The sequence below is a fragment of the Halichoeres trimaculatus genome, unplaced genomic scaffold (genome assembly GCF_033239565.1).
Source record: "Halichoeres trimaculatus isolate MK-OKI-2021-1 unplaced genomic scaffold, fHalTri1.1 fHalTri1_scaffold_2, whole genome shotgun sequence".
NCBI classification, from domain to species: domain Eukaryota; kingdom Metazoa; phylum Chordata; class Actinopteri; order Labriformes; family Labridae; genus Halichoeres; species Halichoeres trimaculatus.
This window is the reverse complement of record NW_027437180.1, coordinates 21337836-21362408: the sequence shown is the minus strand read 5'-3', so window position 1 is coordinate 21362408 and position 24573 is coordinate 21337836. Positions and strand designations below refer to the sequence as shown.

The following is a 24573-nucleotide window of genomic DNA, read 5'->3' as shown; positions in this document are numbered from 1 at the left end:
ACAGACTTATTTGGGACATGTTGGAAACAGAGATGATTTTCCGTATCAGCTTTTAAATGGTCTGATAGGAACGCTTAGAGTGGATGATGACTTCTTTTTTACTGTGGATCACTGGAGGTAAAAATAACGGGCCCCACCATAAGACTCTGCCCCATCAAAGGTTTATACAAACAGGACGTCTGACTCTGATTTCTAATCTGTTTCTAAAACCCTGTACTGCTATTCCTTTCTGTCTGCAGGTGAGTCGTCTTGATCCCCGCTCGCTCGACGTCCTGCAGAGCTGGGACACAGGGTTTCCTAAGCGCAGTGCAGGGGAGGCTTTCATGATCTGCGGCACTCTGTACGTCACCAACTCCCACCTGGCTGGGGCCAAAGTCCACTTTGCCTATAACACCAACTCCTCCACATATGAGTACACTGACATCCCCTTTCACAACCAGTACTCTCACATCAGCATGATGGACTATAACCCCCGAGAGCGAGCGCTGTACGCCTGGAACAACGGACACCAGGTGCTTTACAACGTCACACTTTTTCACGTCATCCGAAGCGATGGATAGATCGACACGTAGGAGAAGATAAAAAATAAGAGAGGGAGTTGTAGTAGAGATGGACTTCAACTTACACAAAAATGTCTATTCACATCAACAGGGAAAGAAAAAACTGTCAGTATATGTATTTTGAACGACTTCTAGACTTGAAAAGCTCATTGAGCTGATAACTGGACACAAAACACATTTGATGAAGCTTGAGTTTACCCATATTCTGTTATGTTTCATTCCACTTGTGTCTCAAAAAGTGATTTTTGGAGTTGAGGTTGAATTGTTTAGTAAAAAAAAGTGCTCAGAACTGGAAAAAAAACTCATCTAAATCCTTGAGCAATGACGACGGACCTGATGAAAGGATTCTGGGTTTGTGATGTGATCGTGGACGTTTTAAGTCAGCATGGTTGTTCATTCAATAAAACATTTCTGTCAAACTTTGCCAGGTGTGTTGTCTTCTCCCATATGAAGCATAGGAAAGACATCGGTTTCTTAAAGTGTTTCTAAAACAAGCCTCTTTATATTTAATGTATATTGACATGATGGCCTCCCCAGTTCTAAGCTGAGGTTTACGTTTAATGATATTCACATGCTTGCTGTTGGGACAGAGGTGTAGAGGTATAGAGGGTGGCAGGTAAATGCCACATTTCGCTCTCTGGTCAGAAGGATTTAGGAGATACTGACCTAAAAATAGCTCCAGATGCTAATCAGTGCAAATCATGCAGAGCCAGGCTGCAGCCAATCATAAAACCAGTGGAACATGAAGAATACAGGGGAGTGTTGTGGCTAGACTTTAACCTTTTGATGGCTGGTGTCATCCTTGTTTAGTAAATGATATTTTAGAAATATGGCTTCAGTGAAAATTTAAAAAGAAACATGTTTCAAAGCCAAGAGCAGGTCCTTCAAGTAGATATTTTGCACTGTCATACCCAGGAAAGACAAACCATCACTGGTTTCTCTGTCTTTTTTGTGAGTTTAACAGCCACTAAAGCTGCTTATTTCCACCTGACACTTGGGACATCCCCACCTTGTAGAGCAAGCTACCTCAATGTAGCTGCAAATTTCGAGCTTGTTCTTTCTCAAAGGTGTTTCCATCACCACAGAATGAGCTGCCCTCATTACAACAACACTACAGAAGTAGCAGGCTATCCTGGTAGATACTTAATACCTGATGGAATAAGCAGCTTTACATTTACCCACAATAACAGATGATGATGTCTGTTGTGATAGATATTACATAACAGTTATGGTGAATTTACATTTGTTACTGTCAGTGGGTGGGGTGTGTCTTTTAAAGGTCCCATATTATGCTCTTTTTCTGAAGGTTAATATGGATCATTGATGTCTTTCTGAAATGGTAGTAACATGTTTTGGTCCACAAAGCCAATAAATCAAGCACAGCAGCATTGTTTCCAGGCTCTCATAGCCCCTCTGTTCAGAACGGTCTGATTTAGTGGGCGTGACCTTCATATGTAAATGAGTCACCGCTGATACCGCCCCGCTCTTCCGTGTCACTTAGAGTGGCACCACGAGCTCCTAGTGCACAATGTTTAGAAAACAGCGAAACTAGTTTACCGTAACATTACAGGCTAAAACAACAGGCTAACCGCAGCAACAGTTAGCATCCTGAAGCTAACACAGAGACAGGGGGGACACTGAGGAAAAGCTCTTACATCTGCTCCACAGCACACAGCATTTAAAATACTCACATTTCCAGGGTCTGAGGTTTGTTGGCGGATGTTTGGTAATGCGCCTGGATTCAGGACCAGTCTATTCTCTAGCCCTCTGTTGTACTGTCCAAAGTTGGAAAAGCAGTCGGCCGTGAAGTGACTAGCACACACATGCTCAGTTTTACTGAGTGTAGCTGGCACATTTCCTTAATAAATGAACTCTAGCCTCTTAGTCTTGTCTTCTTCCGAGATGGGAAGCTTGTGCATGGAACTATGTGGCTGTCTACAGCCAAAAACAAAGCAGAGCAGCGGGGAGGGGAGTGGGCGGGGAAGGGGTTCGGTGGTATCTGCTCCGGTGGGCCAATCAGGTCAGACTCGCTCCTGATTGGCCCAAAAAGGGAATTGCTGACGTCGACAAATCCTCCAAATCCAAACAGTTCATTTAAGGTCAGGATTTAACATTCACGAGCACTACTAAGTACAGGTTTTGTCATTAAATATCACATTTTGTGGGATGGGAGGAAAGCCAAAGACCCACAAATTTCACTAAAAGACTTAAAGTGATTTTTGCATAATATGGGACCTTCAAAGTTTTATAGCCCATGGAGCAAAGAAGTGACAAAGAATTATGTAGCAAGAGAATCTGAATTTTGTTTGGATGTGTTGGAAAAAGAGAAAGGAAAAGGAATAGTAGAGGCTTTTATGAGGGCAGAACCATGATGGATGACATAATCAGAGCATCCTCAAAACTTCAGATCTTATGGGGTGTTTTAGTCTGGGATGGTTAATGTTCACTATCAGTGGTAAAAGGACATAAAATAACTTATAGAGCTATTCATAAAGATGGTTGTCCGTCCGCAAATCATCCACCCTCCCAGAAAAAGTGGTTTCACACTAATTGACAGACATTTCCTGCTTGACAGAATAAGCCACCTTTCTTTGAGTTAACTCTCCTCATCTTCTGACACTTATATTCACAGTAACGGTGCTAATTGTGATATTCTCTGTGTAATTGTGAGAGGAGAGTTCAGGTCGAGTGTTTCTGCAAAGGTTAACCTGCTCATTATTCCTAAAGTGGCTATTATGAGCTGGAAATAAAAGGGAACGTCCTCACAGATCAGTCAATGATGTTGGTTAGCACTTACACACACACACTAAAGCACGTGCACACACACACACGCTCTAAACTGCACTGTTCACACACAGCGAGGTAAGAAAAGAAATTGCAGGTGTATCTGACAGCAGCTGTCTCTTCTTGGATAACACTGCATTGATTTAAAGCAACATTATGAAGCAGGAATAAACAGAGCTCTGATAGATGTAACCACATAAGTGACTTTTTTCTTGTCATGGAGAAAATAATTCATCCAACCCTCGAGTACAGATCACAGATTAGTAAATGACTCCAAAATTATTGATTGATAATTTTACCTATCTATATTTTGTCATTCTAGACTGATCACAGTTTATTTTAAGTTGCTATGAGGAGGATCTGTTTGGACTACAGTGCCACCTTCTGACCCGGAGTCTCACACACAATTGTAAAGATGAGACTTTTAACCAGGGGTGTGTTTGTTTTGGAACGACTTTTCTTTGTTCAAAACAACTTTTTACTAGATACAATATGACGAGGTAAGGTATTTATCAGTACAGTTACTTAGTGCTACGGTTTGAAGCATGATAACAAGCAGACATTGTAAGTTTGTACTGTACATTAGTGGCTGGTTATATGCAGCACTACAAGCAGCCAGGTGCTATGATGAATCCATAGGCTAATGTGACAACAAGCAAACTGTCAGTTCATACAGTAGTTGAGTAGCCATCCATATGTAGCACTGACAGCCTGGTGCTGTGAGACGTATTAGTAAGGTGTTATGTTAATGAATCCCGGTCCTGTTTGTCATCACAAACAGTTTAGCCTTTGTTTTAGCCTTTAGCTCAGGTTGTATCACTCTCTCGTTAAGCTTTCTTCTACTTTTCCGTCCTTTTTCTGTCTGACAGCCATAGGCTGCCGTGTCCACCATCGCAACAAAATTAATCCAATAAATTGTTTTCAGAAGAGAAAAACACAGATCTCTCTCTCCTCACAACTTAACTTAATCAGCCTGCACGTTGTTGTCATAGAAACTTAGAAGTGCTGTAAATCAATCCAGTCTTGTTCGACCCAATCGAGAAGCTAAGAAAAAGCTATGAAGTAGCATTTCGAAACAACCTGCATTGGCGCTGATAATCTCATTTTAAAGTGCGCTTTACAGCTGGGCATATATCTATAAGGGAGTCTTTTAAGATCACTTTCAAACTCCTCAGCCCCTTTAAATTACACATAAAGAACATATCTTTGTGATCAAGATTCCTCCACTCACATACATGAGATTTCTTTTACCAGTCAAGTTCAAACTAATTTCATTCCCTCTTCAATCTCTGTTACTGACATCTTTGTCGAGTGTGATCTTTCTGAATTACTGAAATCAGCCAGAGAGGGAAAGAACATTTCAGGTGTGGGTCCAGAGCACTGAAATACGCACTCAGAAGTCCAGTTCAATACAAGCTCTTATACCCGTTTTTTAAGCTCTTTAACCAATATTTTGCAGTTACAGTGATGCAAAATGCAAACTGACAGATGCACAGGTTTCTTCACTTTTTTCTTCATCCTCTTGACCTTGAACATTTTCATTCACCATGGTACAGTATGTCCCACTGCATGCGTCATCACCCCCACCCTGGCCACTTGGAGAGACTTCTCTTGAACATTTTCTTCTGGGCTCTGACATCATGAGGAAATCTCACAAGCAAAGGCACCCAGAAAAAAGTCAGGGTTGCACTGAGGTAAAAAAAACAAACAAACAACAACAAAAAAATGGTCCGTATAACTTCACAGATGCAAAAGACTCTAAAAATTTCACAGGTTTAAAGAGCCACATGCATGTATGAATGTAGCTCAAGATGAGCTGAGTGGCTCAATAAATATAGGACAGTTATTAAACTCATTTTCATGGTTATACTGCAACAGGCCGCTGGTAGATTTTGTGGAATTTAATGCAACACAATTCTCCTGTAAATATTTATTTTTTATCAAATGGGATCATTTGCAGAACAGTGTCTTAGCAGCTCTTTTCATGCATTTTTCACAGCTAAATACATTGTGAGTTCAGAAAATGAAATGTGCACATGAACAGAGTCAATTTATATCCTTTCTCACATCCACTCCTAAAAATTTTGGGACAGACTACTCTAAAGATTTGTAAGTTGATTGGTCAGTAGTGTTGGTTACGTGTCATTAACATAAGTACCATTTATCAGTGAATACTGACAGTGAATTTACCAGACCTTCACCCGCTGTTGTTTTTACACATCTGCTCATTTTCTTTCGAGAAAGCTGTCCACTTGCTGCAGTGAATGTAACATGAGACTGTCCTCAAGGTGTCCGTAACACTTAGATTTCTTGCTCAGAGTTATCAACATAAATACACTTCTCCTCCAGGCTTGTCCAGAGGGGGGTGGTCAAGTCAAGAGGTGACACCTGTGTCAGTTAGCCCGACACTGCTCCTGTAGCCACTCTTTCCAGTTTCCCCCTCTGCAGATAAACCGCAGTTTACCAGTCCCTTTGAAAATTGTGCCGTTTGCACCCAAAAATCCACCTCACCCTAAAAATGTTGTGATTGTTTCAGGAGCTAAGTGCATATGTGAATACATCCTATAAGACCTTTGTGTTAGTAGTTCAAGTGGATGTTTGGTGGAGACAGAAATTAGATTTGTTTTCTTGCACACATATGCTAGCACATACTTCATGCCAACCGTTCAAAAGTCAATACCTGGGCTGTCCTGTTCTGAAATGTGTGGACGCAACCCTGAACAGATGTGCTGCAAGTGGTATATTTTGTTTCCTTCAACATAATGAATGAGTTAATAAATAATGACAGTAAAGAAACACCCAGAGTGGTAATAAGACCTTTAAAAAGGTTTCCTGCCTTAAGGTCATAATCCAGAATTTTTATAGAAGTTGGTAACTTAATCAACTTCAGCATTCTGTTCCAGGCAGCTGAAGGTCAAATTTACCTTATGTTTAATGAAGTAACAGCTCCACCTGAGCCTATAAATTGAATGAATGCACAGCCCATATTAAAGGATTAAAAATTACAGTCTGAATAGTGCATGAGAATAATGCTGGAAGTTGCCCTGAGGTTCGTTTTGTGGTCATATTATGAGAAAGATGATGAAGCCCCAGCTCCAGAATGAAATCTAAATTTTAAACACACTCGCTGCAGGCTGCTCTTATCAGGATGGAGATGTTTCACCCCGGGAAAGGTGATCAATCACAACAAGTTTGTATTGATTTGTGGTGACCCTTCACAGCAAGGAGACAAGAGGACCTCAGGTGCTTTTTTTTCTTTTTGATACCCATCTGTGTGTGTTTGTGTCCTAGTGTGGTGACTGTTTCACTGATAAAATGCAGGATGTGAATCTTTGATGTTTAATTTTGGATTTACATGATCTGACTGTTGAATTAAAATACATGTCTGTGATTTTGTCTGGCTGAAGCTTACTATCAGCAACTACTTGCAGGCTTAAATGGACCCCAAATAACGAGCCGTCTCACTTTTTGGGACCCTTCTGCAGGGGGGCCAGACTAAACTGATCCAATCCCAGAAGGTGGAGGTACAGCACTGCAGACTGTTAATTACAAGTCGAAAGATTCGTCACTTACAGTGCGACAGAGGCTGTATTTCTCTTTAACTACATTTGGTAACAAAGATCCTTGTGGAAATCATAAAGAAGGTGAACTGCTGGGTGTCTTCTACAGTTGCTCTTTTTTCACTGTGTCCCGTTTATCTTCTTCGTTGGATTTATTAGCGGGGTAAGTGTGTTGCGATGCAATGGCGTCACACTATTATTTAACTGATGAAGCTATTGGCATCTGGCCTACACGCTGCCTACCACGAAGAGGCATGGTTGGCTATCGAAACACAAACAGGACCTAGCTTAACTGAGCCATCCCATACCAACCCAGACTGCCTGGTTGAAAGGGAGCTTTAGAAAGATGGTTTGCTTTGGCTAATGAGAGTTAATGCCCACTGTGATGGGGTATTGCCCAATTATTTTTCTTAAAAACTGATTAAGTTGTTGGTTTTGGAACAAGGTGAGTATGAACTCATCCAAGGTCCTTTTTTGAAACCTACACGGCAATGCCATTATAGAGGCATTCTGTCTGTTTTGAATGAGCGCATTTAAGTATTTTCTGTCTTTTATGCAACTTTTATATAATTTGAGTTCTGTTTTCCCTTTCCTTTTCCCCCTTTCTGCTTTCTATCCTCAGCTGACCCTGCCATGCACTGACTAAAATACTCTCAGGATTAATAAGTAAGTGCTGGATTCAAGCACTATCTCCATCTCCCCTTCTCATTACCTCACCATCACAAATCTATTTCTTGGAAACCTTGCAGCAAATTATTAGAGCATTATCAACCCATAATAGAGTGTTATCTAAAAGTTCAACAACAAGAAGACACAGTGCACTCAAACCTCTCACACAGTACATATCCGTTATTTATAAAAATATGAATATATTTTAGGACACATGCATCTTTTACTGTTCTCTCATTGCAGTCTATTGCACAAAGTTAAAGCACACGTCCACGTCTCACATTGCAGCTTGTGATGTTATTCTTGCAGACACGTTACATAACAAGTTGGCACACATTTAACTCTGCTTTGAGACACAAGTGAGCATATTGTTGGAATCAATTTGCATCGACAGACTCTATAGACTCACAGAGATTGATTTCCCTCCATCTCTTTGAGTTGTTTTCTTTTTGTATTATTTATTTATTTTTTTTCTTCTATTTTTTTTATCTCTCTCTTTTCTTTATTTACCTTCCTCCCTGCTGTCTTTGGCGCGGCCCCCAGTCAGCTTGGCACAGTCTCTGCTGCAAGGTTCCCATCTCTCCATCTATCACCATCATTGGCTCGGATTTTCTGCATCGTGGAAGAGCTTCTCCGGAAGGGATACTCAGTCATGCACACACACACACACACACACACACACACACACACACACACACACACACACACACACACACACACAGAAACCCTGAACAAAATGCTTCCTGCAGAGAACTAGACGCCGGATATATCATTTTTAGCTTTTTATTTATTCATCTCTATCTGTCCATCTATCCATCGGCTTTTGTCCCCTGGGTGGATATCAGCCATTTGAATAATTTATTGCTGTTAAAAGAGACCACCTGAGGGAAGAATAAGAAAAAAAAATGAGGAATGAAAGAAAGAGAATAGGGATAGGAAAGAGAATATCGAGAAAAAATAACAGAAAGCGATCTTAAGTTTGGAGATAAAACTGATATTTGAGAGGGAAAACTCATATCCTTGCAGAGCAGAGCACAGAAAGAGACATGTGGTCTGTGATCATGTTTAATTAATGATGGAAGGATCAGCCGATTAAACAAGGACATAGGTTGAAAGACTAGCCTGGGAGGGGGAAAAGGGCGGGTGGGGAGAGGAGGAGGAGGAGGAGGAGGTCAAGGAGCTGGCAGATTGTTTCCTCTTTCTGTTTAAAATCAGCTTAAAAAAAGAAGAAGAAGAAAAAAAAATCAGGGAGGATTTAGAGGCTGAAAAAAGAGAAAGAACAGCATCAGGTTCCAGGCCGGCTTGTCTGCTGCTGTTCTATTAATAGAAGAAGAAGCACATTGGGGAGGGGAAACCAGCCAATTAAAATCAAGCTGCTCCATGACTAGTAAACCCATCGCTCAGTCACACTTACAGGCCCTCGCAGAGATGTCACACTTCGGTTCATCACTTATCATCACCTGGTTCATCTCTGCAGGAGCTTAGCTTGAATCTGTGAGTGTTATCTGACCTGCCGACCGCTAATTACCAAACCACTCATTACCACTTTGGATGAATTGTGTGCAGAGATGCTGTCTAAGAAAGCTGAAACCATTGCGTTTGAGCTTGAGGACCTTTGGGTTGATGAGTTCCCGGTGTGTAAAGAAAGAGCATTGCACCAGTTACATCCTTGCTGTTACTATTCTTTGCTCATTCAAAAGTATTTTGGCCTGAACTATGGCCTTACCTGTGAGGATATATTTTAAACAAAGTGTAAAAAATAAATAATTGTAGTGTGACTTAAGCGGCTATTTTAGTTGCATGTTCAGCTTGAACGGACGCACCATACGGTTGTTGGGCGCTGCCCTGTTGGCTATGGCTGCCTTTTGCAGCAGCTCTCTCTTTTTTGTCCATTTCTTGTATTTTTTTCATCTCTTTTTCGTAATCTTTGTATTTGGAGTGGATCATTTCGTTGTCTGGCTCATTTGTTGGTCATGGACACCAAACTTTTTGTGGCTTCAATGATATTTTTACTACTATTTCTCCTGTGTTTGTCTGGAGATCCTACATGTAACCATGGCTGCATTGTTTACCTGTGAACTCAGCTGTTAGCAGCCTGTAGCATGTCAATGCTAACTGGTGTAAGGCCTGATGTCTTCCCACAAGGTGAGGGGAAGGAGGTTTTTGAGGACGCCATGCTGGTTCTAAGGTGTGAGCTAAGAAGTGACGACATGGACCTGTCCTTCCATCCATCGTTATTGGGAGCGTAAGATCAATCTACAATAAGATGGATGAGCTAGCTGTGCTAACCCAGCAACAGAGGGAATACCAGAGGGCAGAGTAGCATCATGCTATTCACAGACATGGCTAACAGAGCAAACAACAGACACCAACGGCATGTTAGAAGAGCTTCACCTGCTGTGAGCAGACAGGATCTAGGAGACAAAGACTGAACAGACTGAAGAAGCTCAGTCCTGGACCCTGTGGAGGTGGAGGCTGGCTGAACTGGAGAATGATGGACAAACTGTCAGCATCTATTTTTTTATTGACCTTTTTGCACTTTCTGTACACTTTCTTACTTTTGTTTTTCTTGATTGCTGCTGTGACTTCAATTTCGTTGTACTTGTTACAATGACAACAAAGTTCTATTCTATTCTATATTCAGTGCTTACAGTCAATTTGGGTATGCTGATTATTTAAATATCACAATCAAGTCAATAATTTCCCACATGTGAGGGGATGCCAACTCTCTGGAACTAAAATACAACATGACATCAAAACAAACTGAGAGAAACACCTTGCTTATGGAAAAGTCCGAAACTGTTATCTCCATCACACACCTGGAGCCCTGGCTTTATGCTGAAGCCTGGCTCACACTACAGCAGTCTCCGGCTGATTTGACCCCGATTCGGCCTTCTTGACAATGGGGAACAAATCTTGTCTGGGCCTGGATTATCTTCTAGTGTTGGCGGTTGAAGGATCAGTCTTAAGCTCCACGACCCAATAATTTTCAAATGTGTTTGATATTCATCGGGATGATTACGGCACTTGTTTTCGCTGAGGGTGACAATAGCCGGTCAGAGAGAGCTGCTTATGTGAGACTGGAAATGATCCGAAGTTATCAGAAACAAAAATTGTGACCATAAAGAGGCAGAGGGTACAGGTGTGTATTGGACAGCTGAGATGCAGGACACTCTCGTTGACCTGTGGCAAGACCATGGCTATTTTCCACACCACCTTCTACACTAGCAGTGCCAACTGATTTGGCTATAATTCAGTATTCAGTAAATGGGATACAAAAACTGCAAAATCAGTATGCCAAAAACTTACAGATGCCCTTCTGATTCAAGACAATTTCTCAGTATGCAACAGACCAGTCTATCTGGTTTACTGATTCCCCACAATGCACAGCGCTACCCCTGTTTGTCTATGTGGGTGGTAGGTATTGGTGAATTGCCATCACGGCTGGGTCTGCATTATATCTACAATATAACAACACTAATGTTAGACAATCAGAGAGACAGAAGTGTAGTGACGTGAAAGAAACACCACTTCTAGACGTAAAAGGTGTTTACTTCTACAAATTCATTGAAGCCCATATTATTCACTTTTTGAAACCAATGCATGTATAGAAGTGGTTTTTCCATCATCTGAAAAAGTAAAAAGTCAGTCCCTTCCAGATTTATTTTATCAATTAACGAAATAACTTTTTGGTGCAATGATAAAATTATTCTTCTGTAGTATCATTGACAAAATAACTAAAATATCAAGATCTACCCATAGTTTGTTTTGTACATTTATAATAAAGGCAAAAGTAGCAATAACAGTAGAAGTAACAGTCATAACACATACTACATGCAAAAGCAGTAGGCAGTTTGCAGTAGGATGTAGCTACTACATTCTACATCAACATGTAGTATGTAGTAGGTGGTTTGGAAAACAGCCCATTAATGTCCTGCAAGGATAATTAAAACCGCTCTGAAAAAGACAGAAGAGAAATTGCCAGCAGCACCTCACTAGTCTCCTTTTTTTGCTTTTGTTTTTGTTAACATTGAGAGAGAAAGTAGGTAGCAATAGCATGTAGCATCATGTGGTGAGTCGCTCTCTCAGGTCTGATGATCTTGATAAAGTCCTATTGTACGTCCTGGTCATTATTTTCAAATTTTGCAGTGTGTATGTGCGTTCAAGATTTAAGAGAAGATAAACAGTGAAAATTCTCCTTATTTGTGCCACACAACCTGATTTCAGAATCTTTCAAGAATTTTAAAATCCTGTCGTGTGAGCCAGGCTTCGCCAAACTAATGTTTCCCTGGAGTTCCATAGAGGAATTACAGACATAAGTTTATCAGCATTAATTGATGTTATGTCTCATAGAAAAATGAATAAAAGTGAAACAAAACCCATTCTAGGCTGCAGTACCTCATAGCACTGCACGCACAACCTCAGTTAAATCTCTGGAGTCATTCATGTTAATGGAAACATTGAAGGCTTTAACCTGGCTGTGTCCACACTTGAGTTGTTAATTCTCAGAGGATGACATGGATTGTTCTCTCCATGCATTTTCTGTCTAAACCATGTAACATGAACAAAGCTGAAGCATATGACTCACTTCTGTTCACTTCAGTGAGCTCCTGAAGCCTGCAGGGGAACGTTTGTTATCTTTCACTCCTAATTTATTCAGGTTATTCATGCTAGCCACTGTTGGTAAGGTTGGGTCATCATCCATCGCCCGGGGCTGACAGTCATCAACCACTGAGACATCTTCCATCCGAGAATTGTGATTAAAAAGCCTCCTGCCTGACATGGGCATTAGTTCGCCACATCTCTGTAAATGTCAAAGGCAGCATTTTTAGTTAAGAGTGTGCTTCTAAAGCTTTCATGACTCTGACCTAACGAACAATCAAATACTAGACTTTACTGTGTCGGTTTATTGAAGACGTACAAACCAGTGAGGGCGCAAAAAAGGTCTGAAATTTTAAAACAGATCTTGAATAAAACAAGACAGTGTCCTTGGTATCATCAAAGTAAAATTACAAATCATTCAGATGAGACTGTGCCGACTTCATTACAGACTCAACCTGAGCTACAGCCAACCCCACTCATTCACCACCAACCTCCTGACTGACGACACCACCGTCACAACCTGTGATAAAAACAGCTCTCTGTCATAACGCACACACAAACAAACACTGAGGTGCATGCACACACTACTCATCTGTGTTAAATGTGAACGATACGCTGTCACTGGTCCCGCTTAACAAGCCTGAGGGTCAAACGTCAAGATGGCTAATGACATCAGTGTGTGTTAGCTGACAGCCTCACAAACATACCTCTAGTTCTCCAATGTGTGTGGTTTTTAATTCTCACACAGTTAAAAAAAGATTTCATGCCCTGCTTTACGCTTCAGCTACATGCGGCTGATAAGTAACCCATACATCACCTGGAAATTGATATGCTGCAGTGTGCATGCATGTGGAACTGCAACTTTAGGAAGAGACCATTACCAAAGAGAAAGGGGAGGGTGAATTCCTCTCCATGTTAAATGTGTTTTTTTTTTTTCATTTTATAATGATCATCAAATAAAATATATTGATATCTGTAATCTGATGAGGCATATAATCCTCAGTTCAGTTGACTATTCACCTGAGTTTTACTCCAGTGAACACCGGCAGACCTGTTTCCCCCCTGGTAGGTTAGAGGTTCAGTATCAGGACCGTAACCTGAAAACCCTTTTTAATTCAAATCTGACATAGATAAACCTTTAGGCCTCTGTGTGCATCCAGATCAATTCCAAGGTCCTATCAAAATGAACTTCCATCATGCTCTCACAGATCTCTGCTAGAAATACAATTAAGCTCATACTAATGTACAAGCTGTCTGGGTTACATGAAGTATAATCCTCCATGAAAGCATTACGCCTTAAATGTGTGGCGCAGCATTTGGTGCGTGGTAATTAGCTGTGAGATATATCACACATAAGCTGATGCATCAGCACATTGAACTTTAAAAGCAGCGAAACCTTAAATGATGCTGTAAACAGTAAGCATGCATTAAAGAAAGGAGACACAGACTGCTCTGCAGAGTCACTGGGGAAACATTAACTTAATGTACGCAGCAGTATTCTGCTTACAGAGGACGATGAAGATGGTTTATGCAGGTGTCTTGTGTATAAGTATTTCACCCTGTATGAGCTCAGAATAGAAAACATACATACTTGCACCAGTGTATTTATGGAAACATTAATAGTGGAAAAGTAATTAAAGCCCCGCTGAGCTTTTTTCATTACATGTATGCTACTGTGTGTAATAGTTCAGTGCTGTACAGGAGCTAAAAAAAAGAGGACTCAATTTCTTGCTCTCTAAGATCTCAGCAGCAGGGAAGAATACATTCATCTAAAGACCTTCAGGTATTTGATGTCTCAAAGTAAGACCTTGACATTTAAGGAACTGTGCTTCTTTGCTTTTTGGCTGAGAGTCTGATAAGATGAGTGATACCACTTTATGTCAAATATAAAGGCACAAAGCTTTGTCTCAACCTCTGCTACCTCACAACACTGTGGAAAAGTCAGGACTAAGGGACACTCTGGCATGATTTGCTTTAAATTGCTAATAGAGACTTCAAAACTGTAAATGTGAATTACTGGAATCTTAAGTACGCAATTGAAATCTTTGCAGACATCAGAACGAGCAAAGAGATTAGGGCTTACAATTGAGTGGATGGTGCTCTAGATCGTTTGCTTTCCATGCAATGGTTTCTATGATCTAGTTTAAGCCTCCTAAAGGGCTTATAAGCAGTACACTGGTGGTATGTAAACCACTCACACACTGGTCTGCAGGTTTCTGGCAAATGAACAGAGACTGCTCCATCTGAAGGCTGGAAACAGAGAGCCCGGTTCTGTACAGCGGTTAAGAATCCACCTTCCAGTAAGTTGAAGCTCACTCAATATTTTACACCTTAATTTCTCTGTCTGCATGATAAATCAGTTTAGCTTTTAGTGATGTTGTTTATGCCAGCAGATGTCAGTGATGTATGTTCCTGTGAAGTGGATCTTTCCTTCCTGTAAGTTTTGTGATGGTGTTCTGCTGAAGGAAACAGACTCAGAGGAGCCTCCTCAGTAGCTCTCAGTGTTAAGCGCTTTGGACAGTCATAAAAATAAATAATTGATTGTGATTATGCGCATGACTGAAGTAAGAGTGAGCAGAAACATGTCTGCAGTCCAGTCTAGATGATATCTTTTGTCTAGAGCGTTTACTCCTGGACTCAGAGGTTCCCACATTATCGATTCTGTACATTACTTCGTCCTCGCTACCTTCGCTCTTGTTCCCTTTCATCCTCTAATTTGATCCCTCTCCCTCCCTAAGAGTGTCTTCATTGAGATGCCGTCCCCTTCCTCACATCCATCAGAGCATTGCCTCCCTCTCCCTCTCCTCTTATCTCATTACTCTCTCTAATTAGCCCCAAACGAGCCCGTAGGAACCAATAACACGCCTGCACTCACGCATATCAATGAGATTCCCACACATCTGCAAAGTCAGGTTTGATTTGAGTGAATATGTGTGTGTGTGTGTGTGTGTGTGTGTGTGTGTGTGTGTGTGTGTGTGTGTGTGTGTGTGTGTGTGTGTGTGTGTGTATGTGTGTGTGTGTGTGTGTGAGTGTGTGTGTGTGTGTGTGTGTGTGAAAGGGAGCCTGTATAACTCACATCAATCTCTACTTGTATTTGGATTTTATCATACAGCCATGAGTTTTGGCAGACTTTACTCTACTGATTATACAAGAGTGTGTGCTATATGTGTGCGTGTGCGTGTGTGAGAGAGCTGGAAAGACAGAGACTGAGAGACAGAGAGAAACACAGAGAGAGTGAAACCAGCTTGTATCACAGTTGGACACAGGAAGAAGGTGTTCGGTGGGGAACAGGTGATTGCGAGGCACCGTGTCCCAGGAAGAACTCTGTTCCAGGAGGCGGCGGTGGCCACACACACACACACACACACACACACACACACACACACACACACACACACACACACACACACACACACACACACACACACAGAGTCACATATAAAGACACACTTCTACTTGTTGTGTACATTCACTAAAGCCTGAGTGCAAGCAGACAAATGGTGTCCTATTTTAGCTGAAAGTATGGATGCCCATAGTGGACAAAAACTTACAACACAACCATTTTTATTTAAAAAACAAAAACAAAATAATAATAATAATAAAAATAAATAAATAAAAACAGTCTATGTGGACAGAGAAATGAGGTATTCAGACCTGAGTGGGACAAAATAAGCATGTCAAATTTGCCAAAAAAACAAGTGACAACTGCAACAACTGTAACATCTTTTCCCATGAATTGGAACAAAGCAGACAAGCCATAGATGTGAGTACACTCTAGGACTATGAGGCCTTATAATAAGAGGCAAAGCTGACTTGACTGACATGAGGTACGCCATAGTTTTTGGGATGGGGTCTCAAAGCCAGCCTCAACCTTCCCCAAATTAAGGTTATGCTTGCATATCCAACATAGCAACTACAGGCCGCAGGCCTTACATCTTTGCTTTAGAAACAAATCATGGCTGCATGTATCCCTAATCTTTTTCTATTTGAAGCATGACCTCATATATCTACCTGCTACAAGTGGGGTGTCACTGCTACTACTCCAATGCAGAAAGTCCCAGAAAACACATTTTGGGGTTTGATAAGGAAGCTAACTGATCTCATAATATTAGTTGATGAAGAAAGGTTACTTAAACTTTAAACTTGCTCTTACAATTTTTAATTTTACGAAGTAGAAAACGTACACAAGCGGCATACAACCTAAGCAGTTGGGGCATATAGTGCCTTGCTCAGGGGCACCTCGACAATGCTCAAGAAACTATGCTAACACCTTTCCAGCTACCAGCCCAATTTCCAATCTTGGTCCATACTGGGACTTAAACCAGCGACCCTCCGGTTACAAAGCCAAGTCCCTATGGACCGAGCTACTGCTGCCTCATATTGCTTTGGACCAAAAGTCTGTTTGTTGAACCTACGGCGGCCAGCAAAGTTTATCAGTGAGAAGCACAATCTGTCCTCTGTCAAACAGCAGAAACTGAGGTAAGTTAAGCCTGAAGCTGACTGTTCTCTGCATGTGCAGTTCTGGGATACAAATTGTGATGAAGTGGAGTCAGGTCAGGACATCAAGTAAACAGCTAAAATTACATGTTATAGCAGGGAACACAATAAATAAGATGTTCAGATGTTAGTCTTCATGGGGTTTCCTTAGCACATCACTTCAAACTGTATGTAATGTTCTCACTTTTAAATACTGTTCAAACCCCTTAAACCATCATTACATGTTTTTTTTGTCCTGCATGGTATCTAATAAATGTAGTAACATTCAGACAGTTCTAATTTCTGTACCGAGTGCTATGTTTAAATGTGTTGAGAGGGTTTATCAGTCAGCTGTGTGTGACTGAGATGGGAAGTAACCTCGACACAGCTGCAAGTGCAGCTAAACAAACACTCATACATAAAACATGAGTTCTCTCTCCCTCTCTCTCTCGCTTTCTCCCCACACACACACATTCACACACTCGGTTATCTATAAGTGTTTACCTGAGTTTATTGACTAATCTTCTTTCTGTAGGATTCCATTTACCATCCCTCTGTGTGCTCAGGATCTGAACAAACAATCCCACTTGTTGTAATATTAAACCAGTATAGATCCAAGCACCTTTGTGTGTGTGTGTTTTTGTATGTGTGTGTGTATCTGTGTGTGTGTGTGTGTGTGTGTGTGTGTGTGTGTGTGTGTGTGTGTGTGTGTGTGTGTGTGTGTGTGTGTGTGTGTGTATGTCTTTTGTAATTATTCATTTCCATCATTCCTTTCACTCCTTTCCTTTCATTTTCCCTCATTTACCCCACTCTCATCCTTTCTCCCATGATTCCTTGTCTTTCATTGTACTCACCCCCGTTTACACCTTCCTCCATTCTTTTCCTTTCCTTGCATTTCTTCTCCTTTGATTCTTTCCTCCCTATTCCCCCATCCCTTCTTTCCTTCTTCCCATACTTTTTTCATTTCCCTCTTTTCTATATGACATTTAAGCTTAATTTTTATCCCTTCTGTTTTTTTCTTTCCCCACCTGTGTTCTCTTTCCCCCTCCTTTCCTGATCCCTTCTTTCTTTTCCCCTTTTCTTCTTGTCTTTTCTTCTCTGCTTACTTCCCTCCCCTCTGGCTCCCTATCTTTAACCTTCTCGTCCTCTTTGCTCTCCTTTTGCTCCTTTTTGCTTTCCTTGACTTTCTTTACCAGTCTCTCTGTCGCTCTCTTTGTCGCTTCCTTTATCGTCTTCTCTACTCTCAGCTTGGCTTTCTCCTCATTTTTCAGCCTCTCCTCTCCTCTCCTCTCCTCTCCTCTCCTCTCCTCTCCTCTCCTCTCCTCTCCTCTCCTCTCCTCTCCTCTCCTCTCCTCTCCTCTCCTCTCCTCTCCTCTCCTCTCCTCTCCTCTCCTCTCGTCAGGCCTTGGTTTGTGTGTTTGAGCGAACAGAAAAATACCTTGTGGTGTTTTTATCATCTGCACTCAGCTCTGAATCTGTGTCTGAAGAAGAACAAGTGGGTTATTCTGTATGGCTTCATTGTGTAATAAATTAACAGCGGAGCATATTGTGACAATTTGTGAATTTGTGTCAGGGTGAATCAATACCGTCTTTGTCTCCCTCTCACAGCTCTATCTGTCCTTTTCTCTCCATCATTTATGCACATCTGTCTATTTATCTAACCCCCTCTAAAACCCATCCTCTGTCTCCCTCTTTTTCTCCTCATACACCCAGAAGCGTGGAGTGACTTGAAGGGCAGAGGGTGAAAACACAAATTAGGCACATAGAGGAGAGCAGAGCAAGCAGCAGAGGCAGAGGAGGAGGAGAAGGAAATGGAGGGAGAGACCATGTAAAAAGAGATGGGAGAAAGAGATTGTCTCCGATATCGATCTGGTAATCCTCGTTGTGCTCTCTGGCGATTCTAATCTTCCTCCTACACGAGATGAGGAGACGCAGGCAAAGGGCGAGAGAGAGAGAAAAGGCGTGCATCTGAAGAAGGGAGGGAGAGAGGGGGCAGTGGTGAAGGGAGGACAGAGGGGAGGTTAGAGAGGAGGTGCAGTGCCATCCAGTGGTGAGGAGAAATGCGGCAGTGCTGATGGTTTGTCTCACTAATTCATTGATAATAATATTTCTCAGTGCGTGCTCCCCTGTGCCAGTCTGTGAGGTAGATATGAAGCTGCTCATTAACATCTGTATGAACTATGAGCAGAATGTGTTCTCCCCTCCTCTTCATACATCTTTGTACGGTGGCTGGTGGGTGTTAGATGATTTGCAAAAGCTACAAGACAAGTGCAAAAGCTACAAAACGAATGCAAGGGCAAAAAACATGAATGCAAAAGAGACAACACAGATGCAAACATGAAAACACACAATGAAAATTAAAAGAGGTTACATATCCAAACAGACAAAGAAAAAGTTGTAAAAGTAAATGATTAACTTCATCTATGATAAATATAGCTTTGAAGGGACACTACATTGCATTAGAGCTATCTTTATCGTAGCTTAAGTTAGAAAAACAAACAGCCATTAACTTACTTTCACATCTTTTCTGTGTCTATTAGGAAAACTGTCCCCTAACTTTCGTTGTGGCTGTACTTCCATTGGTTTTGGCTTTTGCATTCATGCTGTGGTGTTTGCATTTGCGTTTGTATTTGTGCTGTTGCTTTTGCAAACTGGCCGACACCTATCAGCCACAGTATCTTTGGCTCAGAAGAAGCGGAGCTCAAACTGTGACATGCTCTGACCTTGACCATTCCAAGTACGAGAGTGTGAGGGGATAACCTAATACAAATTAAAACACCTGTGACCTATGATGTATTAAAAATTGAACAACAAACAAATTTTGTAACAATTTGTGTTCAGTTTTTATTGTAGTTAAAGAGGCTGTGAGGGGTTTGAAAGTGATCCTGAAAAAGCCTCCCTTCTTGGTATATACCTGATCGCAATCCACACTTTAAAATGAGATTATCAGCGATTTTGCTGGTTATAGGTTATTTTAAATTGCTACTTCTTAGCTTATAGCCGACCAGGGCTGGATTGATTTGCAGCACACCGAGGTCTTGTCTGAGCCTAAGTGTCAGACAGAAAAAGGACAAAAGAGCAGAAGAAAGCTGAACGGGAGGTACAGCCCGAGCTAAAGGCTAACACAGGGACTAAACTATTAGTGAAAATGTTCATTCCAACCCACATGCAGCAGTTATTCTGCAGTGGTCTGTTCAAACTTCAGAGCCTATCAATAAAATGAAGTGTGACGTGTTAGCTCTGCTTGGTAGATGACTGGCAGGACAAAGCTTACCAGGATTCACTAGCGTTACACGTTACAGAAATGTCTTAAAGCATCATGTTGCCAGCTGCACTAAATATAGATGCTTCTAAACTACATATAAACTGACAGTGTTTGCTTGTTGTCACATTAGCATACAGATACCTCAGAGCACCAGGCTGTTGATGTTGCTAACATATAGCCGGCTACCACAAAATTTGCTTGATGTCACATTTCAAACTGTAACACTATGTAACTGTACTGATAAATACCTTATACCACGTTGTATCCAGTAAAAAGTTGTCTTGTACAAAAAAAAATGTTGGATCCGATCTCCATTTAACTCCAAAACAAACACACGCCTCCCTAAAAGTAAATTACTACGTGTGTGTGGGACTCTGGTGCAGAAGGTGACAAGGGGGTCCGATTAAAACAGATCCTCCTCAGAGCATCTTTAAGTAGCCGTGAATCCTGGTTATGTCTTACCAGTGCTCATCTACCAAATCCAACCTCACCAAGCAGAGCTAATGTAACCTCACTCTTCATTTAATTGATCGACTCTCAAGTTTGAACAGAACACTGCAGAATAACTGCTGCATGTGGGATGGAATACATGTTATCACAAACAGCTTAGCACCACTTTTAGCCTTTAGCTTGTGTTTTGGCCTTCACTCCATGTTTTAGCATTTAGCACATTTTAGCCTTTAGCCTGTGCTCTATCACTCTCTTGTTTAGCTTTCTTCTGCTTTCCTTTTTCTTTTTAACAGTTCAGCTTCAGTGTCCACCATTACTACAAAATTAATCCAAGAAATTATTTCAGCAGAGTAAAGCACGGGTCTCTTCACTGCTAAAAGTGTTGAGTGATATGGTGTTGTCACAGGGACTTCATGATGTCAATCAATCCAGTCCGACCTGACCAATATGCTGAGAAATAGCATTTAGATCTAACCTACTTTGGCGCTGATAATCTCGTTTAAAGCTGTGGATAACAATTAGACACATAACTAGAAGTGAGACTTTTTCAAGATCACCTAAAAGGTCCTCATAGGGCTTTTAAGGCTGCATGGAGCTTGTTTCAATGAAATAAAGCTTTAAAGGTCCCATATTATGCTATTTTTCTGCAGTTTAATATGGATCATTGATGTCTTCGTTGAATGGTAGTAACATGTTTTGGTCCAAAAAGCCAATAAATCAAGCACAGCAGCGTTGTTTCCTGGCTCACATAGCCCCTCTGTTCAGGACAGTCTGATTTAGTGGGCGTGACCTTCATATGTAAATGAGCCACCGCTGATACCACCCCGCTCTTCCACGTCACTGGGAGCGACGCCACGAGCTCCGAGTGCACAATGTTAAGAAAACAGGGAAGCTCATTTACTGTAACATTACAGGCTAAAACAACAGGCTAACCGCAGCTAAAGTTAGCATCCTGAAGCTAACACAGAGACAGGGGGGGACACTGAGGAAAAGCTCTTACATCTGCTCCACAGCATTTGAAATACTCACATTTCCAGGGTCCGTGGTTTGTTGGCGGATGGTTGGTAATGCGTCTGGATTCAGGACCAGTCTATTCTCTAGCCCTCTGTTGTACTGTCCAAAGTTGGAAAAGCAATCGGCCGTGAAGTGACTAGCACACACATGCACAGTTTTACTGAGTGTAGCTAGCACAATTCTTTGATAAATGAACCCTAGCCACTCAGTCTTTTCTTCTTCTGAGATTGGAAGCTTGTGCATGGAACTATGTGGCCGTTTACGGCCAAAAACAGCCACATTCCTCTCTCCAGCAGCGGGGAGGGGGTTTGGGGTATCAGAGCTATAGCTCTTGTGGACCAATCAGGTCAGACTTGCTCCTGATTGGTCAAAAAAGGGAATCGCTGATGTGGGCAAATCCCCTAGATCCAAACAACTCGTTTTAGGTCAGGATTACACATTCACGAGCACTACTAAGTACAGGTCTTGTCATTAAATGGGCTGGGAGGAAAGCCAAAGACCCCCAAATTTCACTAAAAGACTTAGTAAAGTGATTTTTGCATAACATGGGGCCTATAAAGACTTCTGATATAGTTTGTTTTGCTATTTCAGGCTTGTGAAGATAAAATCATTCTCTTGATCACTCATACAAAATTTGTAGTCAGGTGAAAGGATTTAAGTTTCAGGTTCTGGTCTGAAGCGGCAGCTGAAGATCCGGCCATAGCTCAGTCATATTATAGAGCAGCATTTATCTAGCAGCAACTTATCTTTAATGAATATTGAATTAAATAGAATAAATATACTGCCAACCAAGGTGGAGCTTGCCTTAGGCTCGCCTGGTACATAGAGTACATCCATAAACAGATATCTAAATGCAAGTGCAGCTGATCTTCCTTTCTTAGCTGTCCTGTCTTCTTAAGCTGCAAGCTGGTCTGTTTATAACAATAATGTGCAAAGGGAGGGCCTTTGCTTACATGAGATTTGATAAACTTTCTATACTTTGTTTATTTTGTTTAATTTTTGGGAGCACTTTGTAACTTTTGTTGTGATTTATGAATAAAAGTTAACACTGCCAGTCAAGTATATCTCTTCCAACAGGAGGAGGGTGCTGTTGAGCTAATACCTCCAAATAACCTCTCAGATGTTCAATTGAGGGATAGCAAAGCAGTTTACTCTTTAAACCTGTGGGTTTTTTTTCTTTTTTTCTTGTTGTTGTCTCTGCTTGTTGCTCATTATCAAATCTAATCCCACCTGTCACAGCTTTTGCCAGTCACAGTTTGTCTATGTGCAACATTTCTGACTACTTTACTTGCACTGCAACACCTGTACTTCTGTCTGCAAGATCCCTCGCCTGGCCTGCTCATATTCGTAAGATTCCCACAGTCAAGCCTCCCCGCAGGTCTGCTCTCACCTAGGCCCACTCATCAGTGAGCCAACCTCTCACCATCTTTGACAGTTTGAGAACAGGAAACTGGAGTTTTCACCTGCTTGTCTGTGTGTCAGGTTCATGACATTAACTGTGCTTGTTTTAGAAAAGTCTTGCAGCAGGTTTCTGCTTGGGTGCAATATCCTTTTATAATCCAACAGTAATCTCCCTGCTTAAAACACAATAGCTCATGGATCATTTACCGACAAGCTGCTGATTTGACTCGTATTGACTCCTTCAAAGTTGTTAGAGATTAAACATAACACAGAAAAGAGGCTGAATACTGCATTCTGACTTGATGTATGAAGATGCTGTTTTGCATCTGCTGGCTTCATTTATAACAACAGTATATCAGGTCACCATGGGCACTGAACAGTCAATATTTTTGCTGTGTCAGTTTTGATGCAGACACATGCATCACTCTCTAAAACAGCCTTGATAAATTTGTTGCAGGCCTTGGTTTTATTGTGATTGCACAATAGATTGTGGGATGAAGAGTGCATGACCAATATAACAGAGGTTTTTATTGAATTAAAAAGGTTCAGAAATGACAGTGAAGGTTTCATTATCTATTTTCAGGTTCTAGCTTAGCCTTGTTTTTTTGAAGATTAGATTATGATGTCTGTATGTCCCTTTTAGCAACTGCAACTGTCAGCGAGCACAAACACACACACACACACACACACACACACACACACACAGACAGACACACACACACACACACACACACACACACACACACACACACACACACACACACACACACACACACACACACACACACACACACACACTTAGAGAGAAACCTATTTCTGCCTGCCTCTCTATCTCTCCTACTTTGCCTCAGGCTACATCATGATGACCTCAAGAGTCATTTATTAACATGGATTAGATGTCGACAGGAACCAAACCTGGCAGAACCCCCCCTTATTTCTTTCTCTCTTTCTCTCTCCACATCAGCAGCCTTGACACAGAGATTAAGATAAAAGCAGAGGAGACAGATAGAGGAAGAGACGGAGGAATATATGAGAACAGTAGAAAGATTGACCATCATTGGCCCTCTCCTGGTTCATCATTCAAAAAGTCGTGGGTTTGATTTCCTCTCTTAGTCCAGGATAAGCCATCAATAACCGTGTTGTTAAAGTCAGACACAGACTCCTTCTTTTGTCAGCAGATCAGAGCAAAATAAATCTGCCTATATGTGTCCTAAAATAACTTCTCAGCAGTGATAACTGTTAAGCATCAAATTACTATGACCGCAGACCCTGGTACTCTAAAATCTGCAGAAGCTATCATGAACCATCTTACTTTTATCCTCATGCTAATTCATCCGTAGTTTGAATGGTACTCTCTGCTGCTGGATGAGAGTGACCCTGCTTTGGATTGCCACTTTATTACTCCCAAGGATCAAGTGATCTAATTATCTTAATTTGTCCCAACCTAACCATTAACGCTTGTCTTAAAATTAACACTATCCAGACAGATTATTCAGTGTGACATGATCTCTGAGTGGTTTTCACTGTCCTCTTGTCTACTGGGGAGGGGGAACAAAAACCAACACAAATTGGAAATGCTTTGATGGCTAATTTCAATCACATTTGGTGTAAGCAGCTATTTCAACCTTAACATTAAGATTTCCCACAACTGTGTTTTTTGCTTTGTCAATTTAGCAATTCAGAAAAAAATATCTTAAAATGTCAGAGATATTAACAGTATTGTAAAAACTGCTGCTTTGTCCGACCCACTTCCAGGTTTTATAACATTTTTCTCCAGTAATCCAGCCTGAAC

The 24573-nt window shown here is 41.3% G+C and overlaps 1 protein-coding gene across 1 annotated transcript in view; it reads left to right on the top strand.

The window, feature by feature from the left end:
* Positions 1-973, top strand: part of LOC141787124 (noelin-2-like) — a 44121-nt gene extending 43148 nt beyond the window's left edge. Inside the window, exon 8 of the mRNA XM_074665383.1 lies at positions 240-973. Within this exon, the coding sequence (XP_074521484.1) occupies positions 240-560 (321 nt within the window). The 3' untranslated portion in view covers positions 561-973. The remainder of the gene's footprint in view (positions 1-239) is intronic.
* The last annotated feature ends 23600 nt before the right edge of the window (positions 974-24573 follow it).